We start from the raw sequence: 23,699 nt of genomic DNA on the forward strand, positions 1-23,699 counted from the left end.
ACGAGCCGGGAAACTCGGCGCCAGGCAAGCCCAGCGGGACGGCAAGAAAGACCCACTGGACGGACACACTGCACAGACCGACTGGCCAACAGAAACGGCACCCGAGCGTCCACACCCCCAGTCAGCACAGAATTAAACCGCTCTGGTCAGGAGTCACGGGTGGCTGCACGTTTCCCAGCAGGGGGTCACAAGGGTGGCCCGAGCGAGGGCACAAGTTGGGGCTGCAGGGCAGGCCTCGGAGCGGGACGTCCTGGGACACAGAGGCCAGGCTGTGGGCGGAGGGGAGCTGCTGGGCAGCCCTTGCCAGAGAAGGCGGGATCCCGCCAAGGAGGGGCGGGCCTCCGGGTGAGACACCGCCGGGGGGGGGGGGGGGGGGGGGGGGGGAGGGGAGGCCTGGTAACCCTGCGGAGCAGCGGACAGGGCGGCGACGGGGTGACAGGAGGAGCTGGCCCTCACCTCACACTGATGGCCGACCGTCGGTTCTTACCAACCCCAACGGGGCAGGGGGTACTTCTCCTCACCGCCTCCGTCCTTCCTAAGGTGCCCTGGGACGACCTACGCTACTTGTTTGGAGAAATCATGTACGGCGGCCACATCACGGACGACTGGGACCGCCGGCTCTGCAGGACGTACCTGGCGGAGTACGTCCGGGCAGAGATGCTGGAGGGCGAGACCCTGCTGGCCCCGGGCTTTCAGATCCCCCCCAACCTGGACTACAAGGTGAGGGGGGCCCTCTCTCGGGGACACAAGCTCACCCTGTGACGCAACAGCAGCAAAGGGCAATGCTGTCCTGGCCGGCTCCGGGGGGCCAGCCTGGCGTCACAGAGTATCAGTGATTGAGCAAGAAGGCCGGGACGGCTTGAAACACAGCCTCTGGGGAGGGGGCGTGGAGGCTTTGTTCATGCGGCTGGGGTGGGGGTGTTAGAGAACCAGTGGGGTTGGTACAGAGGGCAAGGCGTGGGCGGAACATTCTGGTCAGAAATGCTTCGTCAACGGCGGACACAGGTTCCTTGGCAGCCCTGTTCACCGACCACCCCTCTGCAGGGTTACCACGAGTACATCAATGAGAACCTGCCCCCCGAGAGTCCCTACCTGTACGGCCTGCACCCCAATGCAGAGATCGGCTTTCTGACAGTCACCTCAGAGAAACTGTTCCGCACGGTCCTGGAAATGCAGCCCAAAGAGACCGACTCAGGAGCAGGCACCGGAGTATCTCGGGAGGAGAAGGCAGGAGTCTCAACACGGCGCCCAGCGGCAGAGAAGGGGCGGGGCCCAAAATCTGGGGTCAGAAAGTGCGTCCCCAGAAAGCGGGCTGGGGCTGCGAGCCGGCTGACAGGCCCCAGTGGGGCCAGTCCCTGGGCGGCCTCCCCCCCTCATCCTCTAACGTGGCTGAACTGGCCCATGAGCGGCGAGGGGGGAGCTCACCAGTCTGGACGCCTAACAGTCCCTCCCCATGAGCTCAGAAGACCACGGTGGGCTCGCCCCAGTAACGCAACCCAGACAAAGTAAGACCTCTCCCTGCACTCCCCCTTGCCTTCTCGTGTGCAATCGGCACGTTTACGCTGCTTAGGAAATCCTGGACAGGTTCTAGTAACGGGCAGCTAAGTAGGGGGCTTCCCAGTAAATAGACCGAATTCTGGATCGCAAGACCCTCGATGCTGTGAGGCCTCAGGACCCTTTTCTTGGTGTGATGACTGACACCACACATCTCCCAACCGCAGTGGGGTATGTGACCCCGTGCGGGCCACTCCTGGACAGGGTGTGACCACGCGGTCCCCAGAGACCGCCTACACGGCAGACACGGTCAGATGACCTGACATTCGGGAATGTCTGAAGGCACCAGGCTAGGGTGGTCTGCTGCCCCCGTGGCCAGAGTCCCATGGTGTTGACGATGGGACCCAAACAGTCAAAGTCTGTCGGCCAACATCCCCTCTTCTCGTCAGATGTGTGGCTGCACCTCTGTGACCCTGCTGTTCAGACACACACCCCCCTCCCCAGCGCCCTTTGCTCCAGGGGTCCTAGCCGTGTGCGTGCAACGCAGGCTCCCCGACCTGGACGCCGGGGATGGGCCGGCAGGTGAGTGCAGTGACGGGGCTTGTCGGGGACTGACCTCTAGGTGAAGGCCGTGCTGGAGGAGATCCTGGAGAAGGTCCCGGAGACGTTCAACATGGCCGAGATCATGGCGAAGTCAGCCGAGAAGACCCCGTACGTGGTGGTCGCCTTCCAGGAGTGCGAGAGGATGAACATCCTTACCAACGAGATGCGCCGCTCACTGAAGGAATTGAACCTGGGGCTAAAGGTAAAACACACGGGTCAGCCGGGACCCAGGGACGCGACTTCGGAGGCAGGCTGGTGCCGCAAGCTGACTCACCTCGCGAGGCGGCTGCGGGACGCGGGGGCGGGGGCGGGGACCGGCCCTGGGCGCTAGCGAAGTACGGCCTCCTCTTGGTTCCCTGGTCCTGAGTTGCAGGCCTGCCAGGCCAGGGTGGCGCACACCGGGGCTCCGTGCCAAACTGCTTTCTCTCGAGGGCCCCTGGTACGGCGGTAGGGGGGGGTGGTCGGGGGGGGGGGGGGGGCGGGGGAGACAAGGTGTGTGACCGGCCTGGTCTGCGTGCCTACCAGCGCCCTGTCCGTTTGTCCCTTAGGGGGAGCTGACCATCACGACCGACATGGAGGACCTGTCCGTGGCTCTGTTCTATGACACTGTGCCCGACACGTGGGTGGCCCGGGCCTACCCCTCCATGATGGGCCTGGCGGCCTGGTTTGCCGACCTGCTACTCCGAATCAGGGTAAGGACCGTCTCTGCGAGTCACAGCAGGCCCGGCCCGCCCAACCCCAGGCCTCCGGGACTGTGGCTGAGAGAGGGGTGGGAAGGGGCGGCCGTGGGCCCCGCCAGAGGCCCCCGCCGGCCTGGCCTGTGTCACAGCAGGGCTGGAAGGGCCCGGCCCACGCCACACAGACGCCTGACAGTGCAGGCGCTTCCTGCAGCAGGGAGGAAACAGCGGGTCCGAGGCGGGGGCAGCTTCCATAGACCGACACAGCCCTCTCCGCCACAGCCCAAAGACCCAGGGGGAACCCGTCGGGGAGCCGGCTCATCAAAGCCTCCTTCGGGCCCCCAAGTTGTCCTCAAAGGTTGAGCACCCCCCCCCCCCACGCCCCTCTTCCCGTTCCATTTTAACCGGAGTCGGCGGGTACCGCTGTGGCACAGGAAGGAGGCCGGGCCTCGCTGACCCATCTGCGTGGCTCGGGAAGGTCCGGGAGTCACCCCGATGGCGTACTCCCACCAGGAGCTCGAGGCCTGGACGACGGACTTCGCCCTGCCCACCACCGTGTGGCTGGCCGGCTTCTTCAACCCACAGTCCTTCCTCACGGCCATCATGCAGTCCATGGCCAGGAAGAACGAGTGGCCCCTGGACAAGATGTGTCTGTCCGTGGAAGTGACCAAGAAGAACCGGGAGGACATGACGGCCCCGCCCCGAGAGGGCGCTTACGTGTACGGGCTCTTCATGGAAGGTAACGGGGATGCCGCTCCTGCTGGGCTGGAGGAGAGGCGGTGGCTGGAGGGGTGGGTGGGCCCGAGGCCCGGCGCCGGCCGGGGTTGGTGGCACGGCTCTGACGGCACGCTCAGACGACGGTCTGGAGCCCGGTTCCGCTTTGCCAAAAGCTGCGTGAGCACCTGTTTCAAGGCAGTGTGGGGCGTGGCCCCCACAGGACAGCGAGAAGCAGGCAGCCCCGGGGGCAGCCAGATGTCCGGGGGCGCCAGCCACCCCGTCCTGCACCCGCTGAGGCCTCCGGGCAGCCCCGTCCCTCAGACCCGTGGAGCTGAGTGGCAGCTACCGCACCGCAGACCTCCGGCCCACGCAGCGACTCACGTCGCCCCCTCACCTAGGGGGTGCAGGGCTTGGCCAGCAAGGGCTCGGGGCTCCCCGGTCCCCATATCAGAGACAAGCACAGCAAGAGTCGCTCTACGTGTTTATTTTGGAATTACAGACAAGAAATACAAACACCATTAACAGGGTGAGTAGAAACAGAGCAGTCTGGTTAAAGGCAAATGAAAGTTCCGTGTGCACATGCATGTAATCACGTGCACTGTGCGTGCACACGTAGGCTAGACGCTACACATGAAGGGCATCGGGGAACGTTAATCTCCCGTAACATTCAGCTGGAGGTACGATTTCCTGCCACCGAAATTAAGAAGGCCGACGCGTAGGTTCTGGAAACAGCACAAATGTAAACGGGTGGCCCCGAGAGCTTTAGGTTGAGCTGTCCGTCAGAGGCACGTGGCGGGGTCCCGGGGGCACCGCGTGTACCGCATCCCGTCCCGGGCCTCCGCTCACGGCTCCGCTTCCAGCCGCCGCTGTGCCAGTCCAGCCCCGGCACCCCGCCGGCCCCCGGCCAGCACACCACACGGCGCCCGGGCACGACCCCACGGGCCCCCCTGACCTCGCTGCGCTGTCCTGCAGGAGCTCGCTGGGACACCCAGACCGGAGCCATCGCCGAAGCAAGGCTGAAGGAGCTGACGCCAGCCATGCCCGTCGTCTTCATCAAGGCCATTCCTGTGGACCGCATGGAGACCAAGAACACGTATGAGTGTCCTGTGTACAAAACACGCATCCGCGGCCCCACCTACGTGTGGACCTTTAACCTCAAAACCAAAGAGAAGGCGGCCAAGTGGATCCTGGCGGCCGTGGCCCTGCTCTTACAGGTCTAGGCAGGCTGGCTGGCTGGCTGGCCGGCTGCCCGGGGCCTGGGGCAGGCCCCCTGCTTCCCCGGGGCCAGATCCGAACCCCGACTTCAAACGGACAACAGAGGCTCAATCTTGCAACGGCCACTGATTTTTATCGAAACTGCAGGTTGCTTTTTGTTCTAACTAACCCAGGCACTTTAGAACCACGGAAACGTGGCCCAGCCAGAGGGAGGGGGCAGTGTGGAAGAGTGGGGCGCGGGCTGGATTAAAACAGCAAAGTCACTTAGCTGTGCTTGTCTGATTCACGGGGGCCGGCCTGCAGCTCAGCACCGGGCAGCCACCAGGGGCCTGGCACGGGCTTGGGGGTGAGGCCCCAACCCCCAGATCCCGACCTGCCGGAGGGCCGTCTTCTCCCACAAGCGGCACACAGGCCTTGGGGGCGGCGGTCACGCCCTCTGGCCTGAGGCTACACGCACACCACCCGCCAGTGAGGGGACAGGGTGTTCCCTCCCAGGAGCTGCCACCTCCACACAGTCCCCTTCTCCCGGAGACACGGAACCTCTCCGGGTTATGACAAAGCCCCTCCCGTCGCCGGAGTCTGGAGACCTGCCACTCCAGAGGCCACTTCTCCCTCAGGCGGAGCTACACCTGCCCGCTTTCTAAACCGTGGGAACAGAACATACCAAACACGGACGCCGGGCTCCCCCTCGGAGGGCCGAGTCCTCAGAAGTCACTCACGTGTCATTTCCACAATAGCGGAGTCCACGGGTCCCTTCTTGGCGGACTCGGCACTTCCTTTCCTCCTGCCCTGGGGTCCCCTCCTCCCCGGGGGGGATTCGGCCTCCACCGCCTAACTGCGAGCCGGGGCCGGGGAATCCTGGCTTCCAGACAAGTGAGGCCCCCCCCCCACCCCCGCGGTGAACCGCGATCCAGGGGACGCTCACGGCAGGGGACGCGGGAAGGCCGATATCCCCGCCCCTTAAGACAAGCCCTCAGCCTGTGTTTCAGGCCTTTGAACTTGTCCAGGGAGACAGGACTAAGAACCGTCCCCCCAGGCACACAGCCTGCTGCACACGGCGGGGGTGGCCGGGCTGGAACGACCCAGCTGACACCACAGGCCCGGACTTTCCGTGGCTGTTCCAGCTATGTGAGCGGGCTGCCCTTTGGGGCTGGCTGGGGTAGCGGCACAGACAGGACGGAGTGAGGAGCCAGAAAACCGGGGCCACGGGGAAGGCAGCCAGGCGGGCCCGCAGACCCCAGAGAAGATGGTCTCCGGGGAAGCCCACAGGCCAGCGCTCAGGCTCAAATGCGGAGCAAAGGGAGCCCTCTGGGAGTATCTGGCTTTAGGCCAGGTCCCATCTGATCCTGAAGTTTCGTGGAAACTTTTTTCCAAGCATTCTCACCAGAGCCACAGGAGCGGAGACCCCCAGAAGACCTAACTCAGAGGGCGACAATTCACAACGGCCCCCAGGGCCCGGGAGCTCACAGAAGAGGGAAAACTGCCCATCAAATCCTCCCGCGGGGACTGAGGATCCAACCCCTTTGGGGCCGCCCCTCAAGGCAGGCAGGACTCTGGGCCACCGGACCAGGCTGCCGGGCAGCCACTCTGCTGACCAGGAGGGGTCGCTGCTGCCCTTCGTGTCGGAGACAGAGGGCCAGGGAACCAGAGGGGGCGCCGGAGGGCCAGAAAGCCGGCCACTTCTCAGACTAGAGAGAAAACTAGTGGCCACCAGGCAACTCATTTTTAATCCCCGGTAATAATCCCCAAATGGGAAGGTTTTCCAATTTGCCTTTAGAGCCTGAAATAAAACAGCAATTTATTCCACACATATTGTGGGTAGCCAACAAAATTATCTCCCAACTTTCCAAGAGATGATTCACCTTTGGGTTGCAATCTGGTGCCGGGGTGGGGGGGGACAGGCTAGAAGCCCGCCCTGCGTCTGAAGGTGCCAGCCTGCAGCGCCCCCCTCTGCACCAAGCCCCCACCTCCTAGGGGACCGGAGGGGCTGGCGGAGAGTGCAGGGCTGGGGGGGCCCAGAGCCGTCTTCAGGGAATTAACAGAGACAAAGGGAGCAGCTGAGTGTGGAGGGCACAGGCTCGATTGCTCAAGCCAGGCTGTGGCACAATGTTTACTCTGGTCCCACAGAATCTGCAGGAATGTGAACGCTGTTTACCGAAAGCCTCTCTCCAAACAGAAACCCAGCGCCCTGGCACATTCTTTTGGCTTCTCTAGTCTAATTGTCCCACAGGACAATTTAATAACTAGTATGAAGGCAAACAGTGTTAACTGATGTGCCCCCGCCCCAAAGCAGCAGAGCCACGGCCCCGACCCGATTCCCAAACACGACTCCCACCCACTGAAGCCTGCACGTCTGCCCGCCCTGGGGAGGGGGAGAGGGGAGGGGAGAAGGGCTGCAGATGCTCTCGGTCTAAGACGAGGCGCCAGAGCGCCCCGTGCACACAGCCAGAGTGTAGATGAGGCCGGCCTTCCAGAACCCACGAAGGTGACCGCCAGCCCCAGCAAAGGAGACACATAAAGGTGCTTCTGGGGCAACACGCAGCGGTGGAAAGCAATCTGTCCCCCCACAGAGGATGGGCCGCCAGACCCTGGAGCTGAAAGGCCTTCTCTCAGGAAGGCCTCTCTGTGCAAAAGGTTCAAGCACCTGGAGATGAAGCGATTGGGCAGCAAGGTTTTGCAATCTGCTCCTGAAGACAAGTGGGGGCGGGGGCGGGGGCGGGACCTTGGCCTTTGACAAATCTACGCAACAGGACGTGAGTTTCAAAGATGCCCCGCTGTGAGGTGTTTAGAGCAGATCCAATAAAAAGGGGGTTCATTCATTTGCAAAGAGAAAAACCTGAGGGGAACCCACAGATGAAAGGAGGCTTGGCTGACGGTCACCGCACAAGTGTGGACCTTAACCGGAACTTCAAACACATGGAAAAACCTTAATGAAATAAAAATACTTCTAAGACGACTGCAACTGTGAACACCTTCAGGGTATCTGATGACACTAAGGGATTCCAGCTAATGTCTCAGGTGCCAGACTGGTGTCGGGTGGGGGGGGGGGGGGGGGGTTGTTTTTTTTAATAAGAGACACAACATCTAGGAGGAAGGGAATGGCAATATACGCGCATTCTTTAGGAACATGGGCCAGTACGTAAATATCAAAAAACAAAACCAGATAAAAGAGTTAAAAGTGGCTGCGGGGGAGGGGGAGGGGGAGCGCAAGAGGGCAGGAAACAGCTGCAGTCTGTCAGTTTTCTAGCCGTGCTTTCTAAATCTGTGTATTATGTGAATAAAATTAAAAGTAATTAAGATAGAGGAAAAACGGAATGATGAAGTTAAATGCGAGGTGGTCTTAATGGCAGAAATGTGGCTCCAGCACCCAAGGGAGCCGCTGCCGCCCGAGCCCCACTCCCCCTTCCCTGCACCCCCACACCCGGGGCCGGTCCCATCCGGGGCGTCTGGGGGCGAGGGCAGGCTCCCTCGGGAGAGCCCCCCCCCCCCCCCCCCCGCCCCCGCCCCCCCCCCGGCCCCCCCCCCCCCCCGGCCTCCCCGCAGCCCCGCTCGCGGCCGCCTGAGGACACAGCCCACGGCTCCGGGCGCCAAGCGGCAGCCTCCGTCCCTAGATCCCTAGTGGCAGGCTCCTCCTGAGTGGGCACGGCGTGTCCGGTCTCCGAGCGCCCCTCCCGCTGCCGCCGCCCGGGCCCCGCTCCGTGCCGCCCAGGCCGCCTCACCTACGTCCGGGCCTCAAAAACCTGGATGGCGACCATGGTGACCCGAGAGACGGAGCCCTCGGGCCCCCCCCGCGGGGGGTCCCGGGGACCCCCCCCCCCCCCAGCCCGAGGCGGAAGCCACCAGCCCCCCACCCCCGTGGCCTCGCCGGGCAGCACCTGTCCGTCCTCAGAAGAAGTTCTTGATCAGCGGGGTCACCATCTTTACCCACAGCTTCACCTGCCGACTCGGCTGCTCGAAGGTGGCAGACGATACCACGCCTGAGCACAGGTAGAGCTGCTCCTGCTCCTGAGGAAGACGAACAAACCATCAGAGCCTCCCGCGGCGCGGGACGGACGACGCGACATGTGGAGCCCCCCCGGGGGCGGGAGGGGGACGCTGGCCCGTGGGCCACCCCTTCCCTGGCAAACAAGCCCGGGAGCCCCGGCTTCTATGCTTTGGGGCTCCATACGCACGGGTGTATGGAACAGGCGACAAGGAGGGAAGTACAGCCGGTAGGAAAAATACTTGCAAGTGACCCCACTAAACGAGGTCCCTAAACAAGGTAGAGCAACTCGCAGGCACGATTTTTAATTTTAACTTTTTAGGACTTTTTAATTTTTTTTACCGTTTATAGTAATGTTTGAGACAGAGAGAAACAGAGCGCTGAGAGGGGGAGGGGCGGGGGACACACAGAATCCGCAGCGGGCTCCAGGCTCCGAGCGGTCAGCACAGAGCCCGACGCGGGGCTCGAACTCCTCGACCGCGAGATCGTGACCTGAGCCGAAGTCGGACGCTCCAGCGACTGAGCCACCCAGGCGCCCCTCAAAGACACGAGTTTTAAACGGGACGGTTTTTCTTTTCTCGAGTCAGCAAAAAGTGGCTTTGTGATATCGTGATCCTGTGCCGACAAGAGGTCGAGGAGACAGGCGATCTCGTGCAACAGGTACGAAAGCCTTAGGAAGCTCTGCAAGAATTTATGCCAAGAAAGGGGCCCCTGAGTGACTCGATCAATGAAGCGTCCCACTCTTGATTCCAGCTCAGGTCACGATCTCACAGTTCGTGAGACTGCGCCCTACATCGGGCTCTGCGCGGACGGTGCGGAGCCTGCTTGGGATTCTCTCCCTCCCTCTCTCTCTGTGCCTCGCACACTCGCTCTGTCTCTCTCTCTCAAAACAAACGTTTTTTTTTTTTTTTTAAAAGAATTTATCCCAAGAAAATAACTATGCACTCAAGATTTTTGTATGCTGATTATCTGTCACAGCAACATTCATGAATAGGGGAAAAACTGGAAACCACCTAAATGTCCAACACCAACTAGTCAAATATAATAAACCCCCAAGACAAACCAGCATTCACCACGATATAATCGTGTTCTAGAAGAACGACACAGAATATAATCCTAATGTCATTAACAAGAAACAAGCTATGCCTCTCACAGGCACAAAAAATGAGAGGGAATCCTCAGAATGACTTCCGTGGACGGAGGAGGAGGTGTCTTCTAAGTTTTCTTCACGTCCACGATGAATGTTTACTTTATATTTAAAAACAAATTAAAAAACAAAGAAGCCTTCTCTTAAGCTGTGCTTAGAATCTTTGAGAGGAAGTTTTTTTTTTTTTTTTTTTTTTTTAAAAACAATACACCCTCCAAGTCCTGTGTTCCCATTAATAAGGTATTTGAAGAAGCAGTGGGAAAGTGACCCTGACTGCTTCCACCACTCAGGGCTGAGAGAGCGATCCCTCTCTGGACCTTGCATCACTCCGTCTAGAAGACACCAACTTCATCATAAGGACCGACTATCCCGCAACATCATAAGGACTGGACCGACCGGCCTCGAAGGCCCCGCCCGCTGTAGCAGCAGGGGGCACCAGAGGGAGCTCGAGGAGGGCACAGCCCACGGTGCCAGGGAGCTCACGCTCCCTTCCCGGGGGCAGCGACGCCCCAGCGAGAGCAGGGCAGAGGACACCTCACCCTCCAGAACACGAGGAAGCTCTGGGAAGTGTCCACGTGGAGGGCTGCGCAGACCCGGGGCCCCAAGTGCATTTCTCCTGCATGGTTTTCAGGCTCGCGGCCTTCGCCACACGGGGCAGGGCACGGGCGGCACGACTACGCCGGGTGGGCTCTTCTAGGACAGCTCTCACCCTCGGGCCTCCTAACGGCAGCGGCGAGGGCCCCAGTCTCCAGCTGGACGTGCCTGCCAGAGCCGCCTGCTGCCCGGAGGGCCGGTGTGCAGATGTCTCCACAGACCCAGCTTTGTGTGTTCAGATGGATGCTCAGCCAAGAGTTCAAGTAAATTACCAGAAACACTTAAGTTTCCTCATAGACCCCACAACGGGGCTGGAGAAGGAAGTCAGCTGATCAAGGTCACAATGCTGTTCGAGGGAGTCTTTCTTGGGTCACAAGTGGTAAACCGTGTTCTCTGAACAAAACCAGGAAGCCTTCGGTTTTTATCGTGCGTACTAAGTCAAGGGAGGGACTTCGGATTCTGATAAAAATACCTCTCTATTCCCAAGGCCCAGCGTGCTGCAAATAGGACCCTTCCCAGTATCCCAAGGAGAGCGGGGACATGGGCAGCCGGGGTTTTCGGGACTTTCTGGGCTGTGGGGCCACTGTATGGCTGGGCAGCCCCAGGATCAGGCACTATACGGGCCACCTGGCAGGGTGGGGGGAGGGGGGCGAAGTCCCAGCATGCAGGCATACAGGTGGAACTGCCTAGAAATGAGTCTCTGCACTCCAAAGCCACAGAAATCAACGTGCCCCTGAGGAAGGGAAGAGCTAAGAGCTGCAACAACCCTCCCACAACCCAAAGCCCCTGGGATTCAGGTTTGGGAAGAAAAGGAAAATATCCCAAATATGTCATTTGGGGAAAGAGCTGCTGACCGCAACCCGCCCGGCTTTTCTCAAGATCCAGGATGTGGGTTCAATCCCCTTCCTCGGGCAGTGGTGGGGGGGGAGCGGCCAGTCCCAGGACCCTGGGCACAGGCCTGGGGGACGCGCCCCCACAAATCAACCCAGACTGTGGAGAACTTGTCCCGGCCCGAGGCCAAGTTCACACCCACAACTCTGTGCTGACCTAGGGCGGAAGTTCACGCAAGTCCAGCAGACCCCGCCGGGGTGCGGCCCTGCCCCTCTCACACCAGCGGCCCCGACTGGAGCTTCAGCTCTGAGGCTTCCTCATTTTCTGGAAGCCTCACGGTAGCAAGAAACCTGCTGAGCAGATCGGATTCCGCACCGGCCACCCAGAACACAGCCACCGCCACTTCCTCTCGCCCCTGGTCGCAAAGGCCTTCCCGGCACCAAGGCCCCACTGGCCGCTGACCGGATTCCCAGATGGCAGAAGGCAGGTCCCAGGGAACAAGGCAGTTACCGTTTCCTTGTCCAGCAACAAAGGCTCCAACCGTTTCGCAACGCTAATTCCCAAACGCTGGAGAATAAAAGCTTAACAAAGTCAATAGCCGAAGCTTCTGAGGTCTGGCCTACAGCAGCGTTATCTGTATTCCTATGACTCAGGAGGGAAGCTGGCACCTTCCATGGAAAGGCTTTGCTGTAAAGGTCACAAATTCACGAGCCCACAGCACCGCCCTGGTCTCCCGCACAGGCACAGCGCTGGCGCTCTCCAAAGTCCAGCAGCACTGCCACAGGCAGGCACAGAGTCCCACGAGAGCACCAGGGAATGCTCAGGAACTTTCTGTTTTCCTCTGAACGTAAAATGAAATATTACACCACAGAAGGAGGGCCAAGACAGCTGCTGACTCTTTGGGAACCACCCTGCGACCTGCCCCGGTGAGGAAACCAGGTTCTCCCCACTGCTGCTTCGGGCCCGAGCCGGCCGGCAGCACGGGGCCCAGGGTCTCCAACCCCAGCTCAGGACAAAGGGCTGCTCTCCCCCTTCCAAGTGGGTCTTCCAAGGGAAGCAGGAGGATCCTCGATGGGCCACCTGTTCCCGATGGCCAGCATACCCCGTGCCGAACCACCAGAGCACGCCCCACCCCCCATGCTCGGGACAACGCTGGCCTCTCGTCGCGGACAGAGGAACAGAAGCCCTGTCCCGGCTGCGAGCACGAGGAAAATAGCACAATGGTTCCAAGACGCTGAAAGTCCCCGAGGAAAAGGGGGCCTGTTCTGCCAATCGCCATCCCCCTGCCAGGGGGAGGGAGCTGAGGCAGCCAAGGGTTTCTGCTGGGTCCCACACATCGCCCACCTCCAGACTCTGCAAACACACCACGAGGGAACCCCGCTGCTGGCTGGCACACTTCCAGACCCTCCCCATCACCTCCTGCGCCTTCAATCCCAAGCCAGGGCACTACCAAAGGAAACCACCGGGGAGTGAGACGGAACCCAGGTGATCGGTGCACAGGGACGCTAGGGCATATGAACCTAGGAGCAGGGCTGTCCAAGCCCTGGCAATGACTCAGTTCTCCACGAAGCCCCTCTGCACTGGCACTCAGGGCTCCTTACGAGCTCTGCCTCTTCTCTGCGTCCCCTGGCAGAGACACTGACTCCCGGAGTACCCTTCCTGCCTGTGTGGCAAGCCTTCCTGCTGAGGCTGCTCGCCCGAGGCCCCGGGGCCCGAGTGAGCCTGGCTCCTCCCCCTGGTGGCCCTTCACACGGACGTGCGTTCTTACAAGAGGCTGGGGACCACATGGGGACCACAAGGGATTCCTAATCTGCGTCCATGTCCCAGTGAGAAAACAATGCTCTCCTCCCGCACTGAAAGGATCCCCCCGGGGCTGTGGGGTAGGGGCCCCTCTGGGGAGCGGCCACATCTCAGGGCGGCCCCGCAGCAGGTTTCTCTCGGGACCGCCACCAGCAGACTGGGAGGACTCGCTTCTTTCTCACGCGGGAGGCGATGGCGGAGACGGCTCTCGGGGGACCCGGTGAGGTGAGCAGGGCCGAGCACCCAGCTACCCACCCCTCGCCCCAGGAAATCCCACTCGTCCCAACCAACCTGGTGAAGCTGCTGCTGCAGGGCCCGGCTCTCCGTCACTATGGCGATCTGGGCCTCCAGGTCCCGGTGAACTGACCTGTACCCAAAATTAGGAGAGCCAATCAACGTGAGGCAGGGCAGGCTGCTCCCTGCCAGGTACAGCCAGAGGCCTGCAGGGAAAAGGAAACGTGCAGACAGGAAATGAGCATCTGCTGAGAGCCTCTCCATGCTTCGCTTCGTTCAACCTAAGGGAAAAGCAGCCCTGCCGGGAAGGAGCGGTCGGGCAGGACGTGCTCTCCGCCCGGGCGCTGTCAGGAGGGCAAGGACCCCCGGCGTTCCCAGGAGGCCGCCTCCTCCTCTCTTGCCCAAGCACGGCGAGAAGTGGGCTCTCCAGGGAACCCCGAGGCCGCTGCTCAGGTTCCGCTCTCACGGCCCCGTGAGGCAGCCCCTCCCGGAGACCTCAGGGCCCCTAGGCCCCCCTCCGAACTGCCTCAGCCACATCTTGGCCACTGAGACGCGGAACCCACCCTGGCCAGAGGCTCCACGGTCCCGCCACGAGCACTGAGGGGACGAAGTAAGTGCACCAGAGTCCAGTCCGTACCTGCTTCTCGGGAAAGACACCCGCCCTGTGCTAAGAAGGTGGACGAGGGAATGGTGGCTCATCCACCCAAGCCTGCAGGCGCGGGGCTGTCCCACGCGTGTGACAGAGGCTCTTGGTAAGCACAGGTTACTCCGTTCTGCACCCCTTCCCACCTAGGGACACGCGATTCTCCGACTCAGGCTGCCGACACACCACGCCCAAGGGACACCAGAAGTGAGTGCCTGCTGGGGACCCGGGGACATCCAACCAGACAGGCAAAGCCCACGAGAGGCCAGCAGAGGAGAGAGCCCAAGAGGCGCCGTAAGCTTCCGTCCCACCCCAGAGAACACTGCTCCCCCTATCTTGCCAGGAGATGAGCCAGCCGACGGCACAGCCAGAGAAAAGGCCGGGCACAGGATGAGGCGATGGGGGGTACACGGTCCTGCCTCGTCAGACAACAGGCAGGTCTTCCACTGTGTCCTCCCATCCCGAGTCCCAAGGCCTGCCTGGACGGCCCAGTGCCCATCACAACTACTTCTGAAAAGACTGTCCCAAACCTGACCTTCCCGGGACATCTACTGCCCTAGACTTCCTTCCTCCTACGCGACCCCAGACCTGGGTCTGGCCCCCGTCTTTTCCTGCACGTTACACCCAGGACGCTCAGCCCAGAAAACCCAGCCCAACATCCGGTGCCCAAGTTGGCCGCGGCTCCCCCGCAGGGTTCCCCTGCTCAGGGCCAGCCTCCTCACACCCTCCCACCGCCGCTGGTCCCTCCTCTGCCAACACGGCCCTTTCAAAGGGCCCACGGGCGCGCATGACCATCGTGAGCGAATCAACGACGTGTACTACACGCCAAGGAGCCTAAAATAGAAGGCCATTTCCTAATTCTCACTCAGAGCAAGAGCATTTCCAAGAATATCTTGGGTAAGAGATGACGGTGCTCTGCTGCCTGTTCCTGTAATGTGCTCGACCCTCCCCCCGGCCCCCCCACACACAGGGGCCACATCAAAGCTGCTCGCCTGCCTGTATCGCTCAGGCAACTGCACCGTCCCATGGGGCCACTGCCGCACAGGCAACCACTCGGCTCCCCTTATCTCGTGTCAAGAGACCACGGGGTGGGCCAGATGCCCAGCGAGGTCCACTGGAATGGCTGTGCCTCGGCCACTGCAGTTCTGGCTCTCTGCCTACGCCAGGCTCCGCCTCCCCTGCCCCTCCTCTCCACGCAGCCTGGAGCTGGGGGGACAGGGCCAGGGACAGAGGAAAGGCCGCCTGCCATTGCTGTTCCAACTCTTGTGATGGGCTCAGAAAGACTGAAAGGCACCGGGGCTGCTGAGTGCCACCCATCCAGCTGGCTCTCCCAAGCCCACTCTGATGGGACAGGGCCAGTGAGCGGTAGGGAGGCCCGACCCCAGCTAAGGCTGATGTGAACCAGGCCATCCTGAGTGTGTCCATCCAAGGCTCCTGGACTGCAGGGCCCGGCGGGGAAGGCCGACAGGACCCGGTCCTGTGTGTACTTTTTATTCCTGAAATCTGCCTAAACGTAGACGGCTTCCTCCTGAGGCAACCTAGGGGCCAGCCATGGGAGGTGGGCGGCCCATCCCCGGCCCCCTCCGACAGCTCCTCGTGCCCGCCACCGCTCCCCAGCCTGCTTTCACTACCGGCCCCTGAAGAGCTTCCGTAGACCCGTTTTTCCTAATCGCCAACCCCGAAAGCTCTCTTGTTCTCTGATGAAGGGGAGCACGCAGCCTGTGACCGCCCCACCACCTTCCTCTGTAGGCCCACGTGGACCGGCATAAAGACCACAGATGGCAAGGCCCCGCTGTACCCGTGCCCCAGGGGCTCAGGACGCAGCCCCAGGAACAGCCAGCCCCTCTGGGTGCAAAGCTCCACAAGGCGGATGTCTAACCCCTGGGCCAGGCCCCCAGGACAGTGGGAAACTTTCATTCGGGCAGGGCAGGAGCTACAGCGGGTGCGTCCCTGCTCCGGGCCTGAGCGGGGGAGGGGCGGGGGCTCAGGGCACTTCCCAGCAGGGCCATGAGCCTGTTATCAAGGCCGGGGCCTGACCTTTGTGCTAAACACCAATCACTCTACGACCTACCACACTCTGCAGCCGAAGGGACCACACTGACAGCACAGAGGGGACTGGCTGGGGACGGTCATCAGGCCCTGAGAGAGCATCCTGGGGCGGCGCGGGGGGGGGGGGGGGACACGCAGATGACTGGACTGAGACCCAAGGCTACTGCTGGCTCTAGGCTCTAGAAGGAGAACCCCTACTCCCCCCACCCCCACCGCCCCTGGGGCCACCTCTGCTGCTCTGCCTGCACCTCCAGTCCCTTCAGCACGCGGTCCCAGCATCGTGCCACAGAGTAAACCTGGTGACTTGATGGCTCCCACGGTGCTCACTCACCGAGCCTCTGGGCCTTCCTGATGGGCCCCGGCCACCTGCCAGCCTCACCGCCCCCCACGGCCGCCCCCCTCACTCGTCATGCCTCTCGAGGTCTCGGGGCTTCACATTCCTGCTCCCTCTGCCCGGACCCTTGGGCCGGGGACTGCGTTCAGTGTCCCGTCCACAGAGAGGCCTTCACGACACCCCCATTTAACAGATCTGTTCCCTCCCCTTGCTCTGGTCTTCTCCATAACCCTCTCCACCACTGGACATTGTATCTGAATAGAGTCATCGGCCCATTATTTGTTTCCTATTAAACCAGACATCCTGAGAGGACAGGGGCTTTGTCTTGTCCCCAGTGACTTATTCCCAACCTCAAATGCTGCCTGGCACACAGCAGACACTCAATAAATATTTGTTTAAACAAATGAGGCCGAAAGTGCATCTTCTGACACATGATGATGAAGTACAAAAAGCTCTGAGTTCTAAAGCGAGAGCTCAGGAACGCTTCTGAGTATCACTCCAAGGAAACATTTTTTTTTAATCTTTTTTTTTACATTTATTTATTTTTGAGAAACAGAGTGAGACAAAGTGTGAGCGGGGCAGGGGCAGGGGCAGGGGCAGAGAGAGAAGGAGACACAGAACCTGAAGCAGGCTCCAGGCTCTGAGCAAGCGGTCAGCACAGAGCCCGATGCGGGGCTCGAACCCACGAACCGTGAGATCGTGACCTGAGCCGAACTCGGACGCTCAACCGACTGAGCCACCCAGGCGCCCCAAAAAATTTGAACTTATGCACCCCTCCTTCATCTCTGCCACAATATTTGGCAATAAATTTCAGAGGCTCTCAGACCCGTATAAAAATAACAGGGAACAGGAGACATCACAGCCTTGCGCTCAGAGGAATAAGCACCCGCCTGTTACACTCCGGGCCACAAAGAGGCTGTCTGCCCTGGTGTGCACCTGCCGGCGCCCAGGTGAGACACACGTGCCCTGGGCACACAGGGCGCGGCTGCCCGGCCTGCTCTGCAAGCTCACCTTTGGGCACTAGGCCAACCGGCAGCCTGTCGGGAAAGCAGTAAAAATAGTGACAATTCTCACAATCATTAACAGATTCCTCTGTCAGCAGGAGCCAGAAATCTCTTAATCCCACGGCCCTGCCCCGCCCTAGCCACACACCATGCTCTCAGTGCTAGGATACCACACCCAGATGAAATCGAAGCCGACACCTCAAAACTCATTTTCTGATCCTGCCCCTGAAATGTCCTCCGGCGTGGACGTGGCCCCTGCCCGACGGGGCTGCGGCAAGGCCGGGGAAGCCGCGTGCCTCTTGCTCCAGCCAGAAGCCCCACAATGGGACAGCAGATCAGGCCACTCCCCTGCTGGAAGCGGGAGAGGTGAGAAGCAGGCCACACACACACACGGCACCCTCACTCAGGCACCCCTGGGGCTGCTGCCTCTCCAAGACCTCAAGAGGTTAGCTTGTTGGCACGGCACGTGGCCCATCCGGTGCTGACGACCGCCGAGAAGGCCACTCTGCACCCGGCCCCTGTACCCCACTCTCCACCAGGATCGGGTTCCAAAGGGGAACCCCTGTAGCAGCCGAGGTGTCCTTCGGTAGGTGGGTGGAGAAATAAACTGTGGTCCATCCAGACAACGAATGTTACTTAGCACTAAATGCCAAGAGCTGTGAAGCCACGAAAAGACGTGGGGTTTAAGAACCTTAAACGCACCTCACTAAGTGAAAGAAGCCAGTCTGAAAAAGCCACGGGCTGTGTGATTCCAACTGCATGACATTCTGGAAAAGGTGAAAACATGGAAACAGTGAAAGGACCAGCGGCTGCCAGGGTCTGGGGGGAAATGGGAAGGACGGACAGGAAGCACGGAGGGTGTTTAGGGCAGTGAAACCCTCCGTATGATACAGTGACAATGGGCACATGTCCTCCTCCGTGGGAACTCATGAATGCACAAGATGAGCCTCAATATACAGCGTGGACTCTGGGTGATAGCACGTGTCGACGTCAGCTGATCGGTGAGAATGGTTGTGCCTTTCTGGTGCCGGATGCTGACGGGAGGGGGGAGGCTGCGCAAAGGGGGAGGGGGGCGGGGTGTGCCTTCCTCTCAATTTTGCTCTGAACCCAAACCGCTCTAAAAAAAAAAATTAAGTCTCCTGGAAGTAAATACATGAAATAAGAATGCGAATTGTCACTTAAAAGGGAAAAATAATTCCTTAAGCCGTGAAGGGCCACGCTGGGCACTAATGCCCACGCAGTAAACCGGAGCGGGTATGGAAAGAAGAAACGTGGCTGGACGCCCGGCGCCTCTTCAGGTGAGCCGCAGGCAGCACTCGTGGTGTATCCTGCTCGCGGAACCTCGCCCAGGCTTCCAGACTCCAAGTCTGGGGCCTCCCCGGCAGATCACACGCACACAGGGGCCTCCTCAGCATTCCGAATGGGCGGCCTTTGCAAAACCCCGAAGGACACTAGACAAACCACGTGGCAAAACTCTCTGGGGTACGTGCCTTCGGACAGCGGAAGGTTTCTCTGATACTTTGAGGCAATGTGAAAATGGGGTAGAAGGGCACCCGGGGGCTCAGTCGGTCGAGCGGCCGACTCTCGATTTCAGCTCAGGTCGTGATCCCGGGCTCGTTGAGACCCAGCCCTGGGTCGGGCTCCTCAGTGAGCACGGAACCTGCTGGGGATTCTGGCTCTCTCTCCCTCTGCCCCTCCCCTGCACACTCTCTCCCTCTCTCCAAAATAAAAAAATAAAAATAGATAAATAGATAAAACACAGTAAAAAAATGTCTTAAGCGATCTATGCTCCAGTCTGCTATGGGATCGGCCGAGCGTGCCAGTGAGACACGCCTCTACTCAGGAGCCCACCGACCAGAACAAGTGCCGTTTCCACAGCTCCCTTGCTCCCTCTCTCCAATGACGCCTCTGAACCACCGCGTGACATCCTCACACTCGATAGGCAGGAGAAGGCTGGAGGACGCCCCCCAGCCCTTGGAACTCCCTGCCATTCCCTGGCACCTGCTGACCGGTACGGTCACTTCCACGAGAGGATGCCACCTCCCCCCCCACCCCGGCCCGTTAGCTTCCTGCGGGCAGGGACCACGCAGACCGTTCCTGCATCGTCACACTCACGAGGCCACCGGTAGGTTCAACGCAGAGCCCCTCCCTGCCCGACTCCTAGGGGGCGCGGCGCTGTTGGACCCACAAGGATATGCACGCGGCGAACGTGGGGTCCAGCTCCCTCTCCTCACCGAGGGCTTCTGGGAGCATGAGGAGTCGAGATCAGCCAGGCCCGTCCTGCGGGGGCCTGGATCAGCCCATCGGGGCACCGGCTACTCAGCCATCGACAGGAACGAACAGACGCTCTGCTTGTCCCCGGGCACAGGCCTGGCCGAGAGCAGACAGCAAACCCAGCCCTCTCCCCCACCCACACACCTGGGCTGCCTGCTCCTCTCGTAGGCCGCTTCGGGGACAGTGAGCATCCAGGGATGAGCCAGAAAAGGGGGCTGACTTAGGACCCCCGGCCGGTACCAATCACAGTCACAGGAGAGGACCCTGGGCTCTCCAGCACGGAGGGATCTCTGACCCCTGGCTCCTCCTCACGGGCCCATCCCCCATTCTGTTTCTCACACACGTGCCCTGGGATCCCCGCCTTCCCCACTAACCCAGTGCTCCCAGGAGTGCAGGGCCCCACCCGAGGCGGCGGGGGGGGGGGGGGGGGGGGGGCGGGGCGGGGAGGAACATGCCAGTCCGGGAAAAGGCGAGACGCACTGGAAAAGCCAGTTGGGTGTTTCTGTTTCAATGGTAACCGGGGAGTCGCTGCACGTTTATCAGCGCGGCTTCAGGGAAATAACCCCCAGCCCGGTCACAACTGTCAGGCCAGGCTGAGCTGGGAGCCCTGAATGCCAAGGGACCTCCTCGCTGATCTCACCACGGGACAGACCGGGAGCGGGCGCCGTCTAGGCGGACCCCACACAGCTCCCCAGGTACTCGCGTCCTCTCGGAAAAACAAAGCTTCTCCCGCCGTCCAGCTGTCCGTCTTCGATACCCCACACCGAGGCACCGTTGTTATTCTCAGAAGTAACGAAACCAACCCTGAGATACTTCCCACACCCTCGCTGGCTTAGCCCCACCTGTGCGGCTCAGCCCACCAGCGCCAGCACTCGGGGACAGTTCACTTCCACACCCAGGGCCTCCGAGCAGGAAGCGGGAACCACCCTCGAGGCCAGAAGCTTCACCCTTCTGAGCTGTGACGGTGATTCCTGAGACATCAGAAACTGGAGAGGTTTTTTTTTTTTTTGAATGCCGTATTGGATTCGTCCCCGAGAGAGCTGGATGCAGGTCTAGGGCAACCTGGGCGTCAGTATTTATCAAGTACCCACGGGTGAAGAGCACCGATGTAACAGAAAAAGAGTCCCACCCAATGATCCCCAAGGGACCTCAAATCTAAACAACACAGACAAGCGGCTGTGGCTGTCTGCAGCCCGGACTCCCAGTCCGGGACCAGAGGTCAAGGTACCGCCGTCCGCTCCCTCCTCGACCAGCCCTTGCGCAAGACTCCAGGGCCAGCACGAGAGCACAAGGGGCCTCCGGACCACCAAAGAGAAGCCAGAAAAGCCACGTCCGTCACTCGTGGCCGGGGGCTCTCTGCGCCAGTCACTCTTCCTTCAAACACAGGACTATGACCCGTGGAGCATGGGAAGGAGTGACTACACCTGAGGCAGGTGCCCTCGAGGCATCAAGCAGCAGCGGGGACCATCCCTCCGCGGAGCACACGGTTTTAAACCCGTTCATCCCCGTCTCAGACCACATTCCTGGGATTACGGCACGTGTGGGCTGCCCCGGCAATGCACACCCATGCCTGCGGGGGACCCTAACCCACACACGGTTCGGACCACGGACCACGGCCCACGGCCCACGTGGGGGCAGCGCTGTGTGGCTAAAAACGGAAAGGACGGGGCCTCGATCTTCACAGCTATGAAAAAAAGAGGAAGATTCACACAGAGGAAAACGAACCGCGGTGGCGAGGCAAAGACTGAAAACCGGGCTGTTTAATGCCAAATAAACAACGCCTCACGAACCCTCCGTCCCCGAGGAGGGCACGGCCAACGCGGGAAAACTCCGATGACCAAGAGAAGGCGACATCACGCACCTCTTCACCCATCTGAGAAGTTGCGTGTACGCTCTCTAAAAGAGCCGCCCCAGCCACGGGAGGTTTTAACTTCCGGGCGCAAAGAGGGAGAAACCGGCGCAACCGAAACGCGCTCAGACAGGAGGCTGCGGCACGGGCGCCCCGGCGGCTGGGAGCCCGGGACAGGAGGAGGGCCGAGCGCTGGCCAACAGGCGAGCCCCGCCGCCGCCGCGTACCTTTGGCGTGGAACGTCCAGCCCCTCCGCCAGTACTCCTGCAGCCGCACCCGCTCCTGCTGCCCCAGGCTGCACACCTCGCCGTAGAACTGCCGCTCGATGTGCACGTAGGCGGCCGGGATGGCGCCCGCCACCCCCTTGGCCCCGAAGAAGCCGTTCACCTCCGGGGAGGCCAGCAGGATCTGGTACTCGGCCCGCGTGCCCAAGACCAGGTCCATGTAGGCCTGGGTCAGGTTGAAGTAGCCAGTGGTGAGGTAGACCTTGGCGCCTCGCTCGGCCTCCGTCAGCAGGGTCTCGGTGACGATCTCGTCAATCTGGATCTCAAAGGGCTTCATCTGGATCAGGGGGTAAATCCAGGTGTCGGGGGCCGGCCTCCGGTCACCAGCAGCTGCCGCGTCCTCCTGGGTCAAGAGGGAGTCGCCGTGGAAGGTCTGGGCGTGCAGCACTTGCTGGCGGGCCTTGGCCGAGTTGATCACATCCATAACCCTCTTGTTGGCCGCCCTGCAGTATGCGGCCCGGTCACCTGCAGGGACACAGGGAGGGAGGAAAGCAGAGGCTCTGGACTCCTGCCTGGCACGGGGACGCGGCACGAGACAGGCAAGCGCAGATGCCCCAACTGACCATCTAGCGACACGCTCCCGCGGAGCGCAGGCAGCAGGCCGCAAGCAAGGCTCCCCCGTGGACAGAAACGTCCGAGGAGAGCCCACACAGAGCCTGCGCCAGGGGGCGTAGAAGGCCTCTGTCAGTTCCACGTACTCGAAGTTCAAAAACAGACCAGACTACTTGAGGGGGACAGAAACGAGGGGAGCGGGACCTTGGGACGCGGTGCCTGGGAAGGGCCTGTGACGCACACGCTCCCGACCCACACGCCGGGGGCTGGCGCTCAGCATGCAGGCTGCACCTGAGCGAGAGCGTTTAACAAAGGCGCGTGTGGGTGTGCGAACCACAGAGCGTGGGCACAACTGCGGGCCGAGCGAGCTCCACACGGTGGGAGCGGGGCCCTTGAGGTACAGTGTGGGGACAGACAGGCTCGGGGCCCCACGTGTCTACACGAGACACTGGTGGCGAGCGGCCGTCTGGACACACCGGACAGACGAGAGATGACCATAAAGGCTATCGGAAGGCGAACACTAACGAGTCAGCATCCGACCTGAGCAGTCGGGGTAAGACCACAAGCCCAGCAGGAGCAGGGAGAGAATGAAGCGCGGAAGGGAACAGAACAGGACACTGAGTGTCAGTGCTGTGCAAAGCCAGCCCTCTGGGGAGATGAGGCGACAGCAGGCCCCAGGCAACACTGAGCCAAGCGCCCGAGAGGAACGGACCAGGACGGCCATCCTGGTCCTTATTTGCTCCCACGCCTGAGCGCCTTTGGGGGTGGGCTCCGGGACAAGAAGGGGTGCTCTGCGCAAACCATGTCACGGTGACAGCAGCACCCACACGGGAGGAGGTGCCACCCACCACAGGAGGTCTCAGGCTGTCCTTCTGAGTATCGTGAGTGTCCCCTGCATCCCTCCGAGCCACTGTGGTCCCCAGAGCACATCTGTGCAGGCCCGGCCGCCCCCACCTGCCCCCTTTGCGTGTTGACTCATCCTTCCCAGAACGCGGGGCCCTCTTCTCTGCATATTCATGCCTGGCCTGTAAAGTCAGACCAGGGGTCAGCCGATGTTTCCTGTATGGGCCAGATAGCTGAGTATTTCAGGCTCTGTGAGCCAAAGGGCAAAACTGAGGATAACACGTAGGTATTCGTATGACAAGAGAGAAAACAAATTTCCACAATTTTTTTTTATTGATGAAAATGGAAAATACCATAGTAATAACCGAGCGTCCAGGCCGGCAGCAGGCAGGGCAGGCACCCGGCTCACAGACTAGCGCCCTGGACAGGGGCTCTTGTCCTTATACGGTCAGGGCTTACCCCTCCCCACGCTGCTGACACTGTTGCAAATTCAGCAGCAGGCCTTCCCAAAGGCCACCAGGAAGCCACAGGAATCACAGGAATGCAAATGCCCCCAGAACGCTAGCTGCCAGG

The 23,699-nt window shown here is 61.0% G+C and overlaps 2 protein-coding genes across 9 annotated transcripts in view; one reads left to right on the forward strand and one right to left on the reverse strand.

The window, feature by feature from the left end:
- DNAH17 (dynein axonemal heavy chain 17) overlaps positions 1-4,969 on the forward strand; it is a 101,423-nt gene extending 96,454 nt beyond the window's left edge. For all 3 annotated transcript variants that reach the window (XM_049635566.1, XM_049635567.1, XM_049635568.1), the window contains 6 exons: positions 541-720; positions 1,045-1,227; positions 2,117-2,299; positions 2,646-2,789; positions 3,288-3,513; positions 4,464-4,969. In XM_049635566.1, the coding sequence (XP_049491523.1) occupies positions 541-720; positions 1,045-1,227; positions 2,117-2,299; positions 2,646-2,789; positions 3,288-3,513; positions 4,464-4,711 (1,164 nt within the window). In that variant the 3' untranslated portion in view covers positions 4,712-4,969. The remainder of the gene's footprint in view (positions 1-540; positions 721-1,044; positions 1,228-2,116; positions 2,300-2,645; positions 2,790-3,287; positions 3,514-4,463) is intronic.
- Positions 1-23,699, reverse strand: part of PGS1 (phosphatidylglycerophosphate synthase 1) — a 339,697-nt gene that overhangs the window by 300,151 nt on the left and 15,847 nt on the right. Inside the window, exons 7-10 of one of the 6 annotated variants that reach the window (XM_049635574.1) lie at positions 21,675-22,196; positions 13,352-13,500; positions 8,582-8,711; positions 4,470-4,556 (exon numbers count right to left, since the gene is read on the reverse strand). In XM_049635574.1, coding sequence (XP_049491531.1) covers positions 8,592-8,711; positions 13,352-13,500; positions 21,675-22,196 — 791 coding nt within the window. In that variant the 3' untranslated portion in view covers positions 4,470-4,556; positions 8,582-8,591. Of the gene's footprint in view, positions 1-4,469; positions 4,557-8,581; positions 8,712-13,351; positions 13,501-16,907; positions 22,197-23,699 lie in introns of those variants that run through there. The other 5 variants (XM_049635575.1, XM_049635577.1, XM_049635576.1 and 2 more) reach the window with 5 other exon arrangements.

The sequence above is a fragment of the Panthera uncia genome, chromosome E1 (genome assembly GCF_023721935.1).
Source record: "Panthera uncia isolate 11264 chromosome E1, Puncia_PCG_1.0, whole genome shotgun sequence".
NCBI lineage: Eukaryota > Metazoa > Chordata > Mammalia > Carnivora > Felidae > Panthera > Panthera uncia.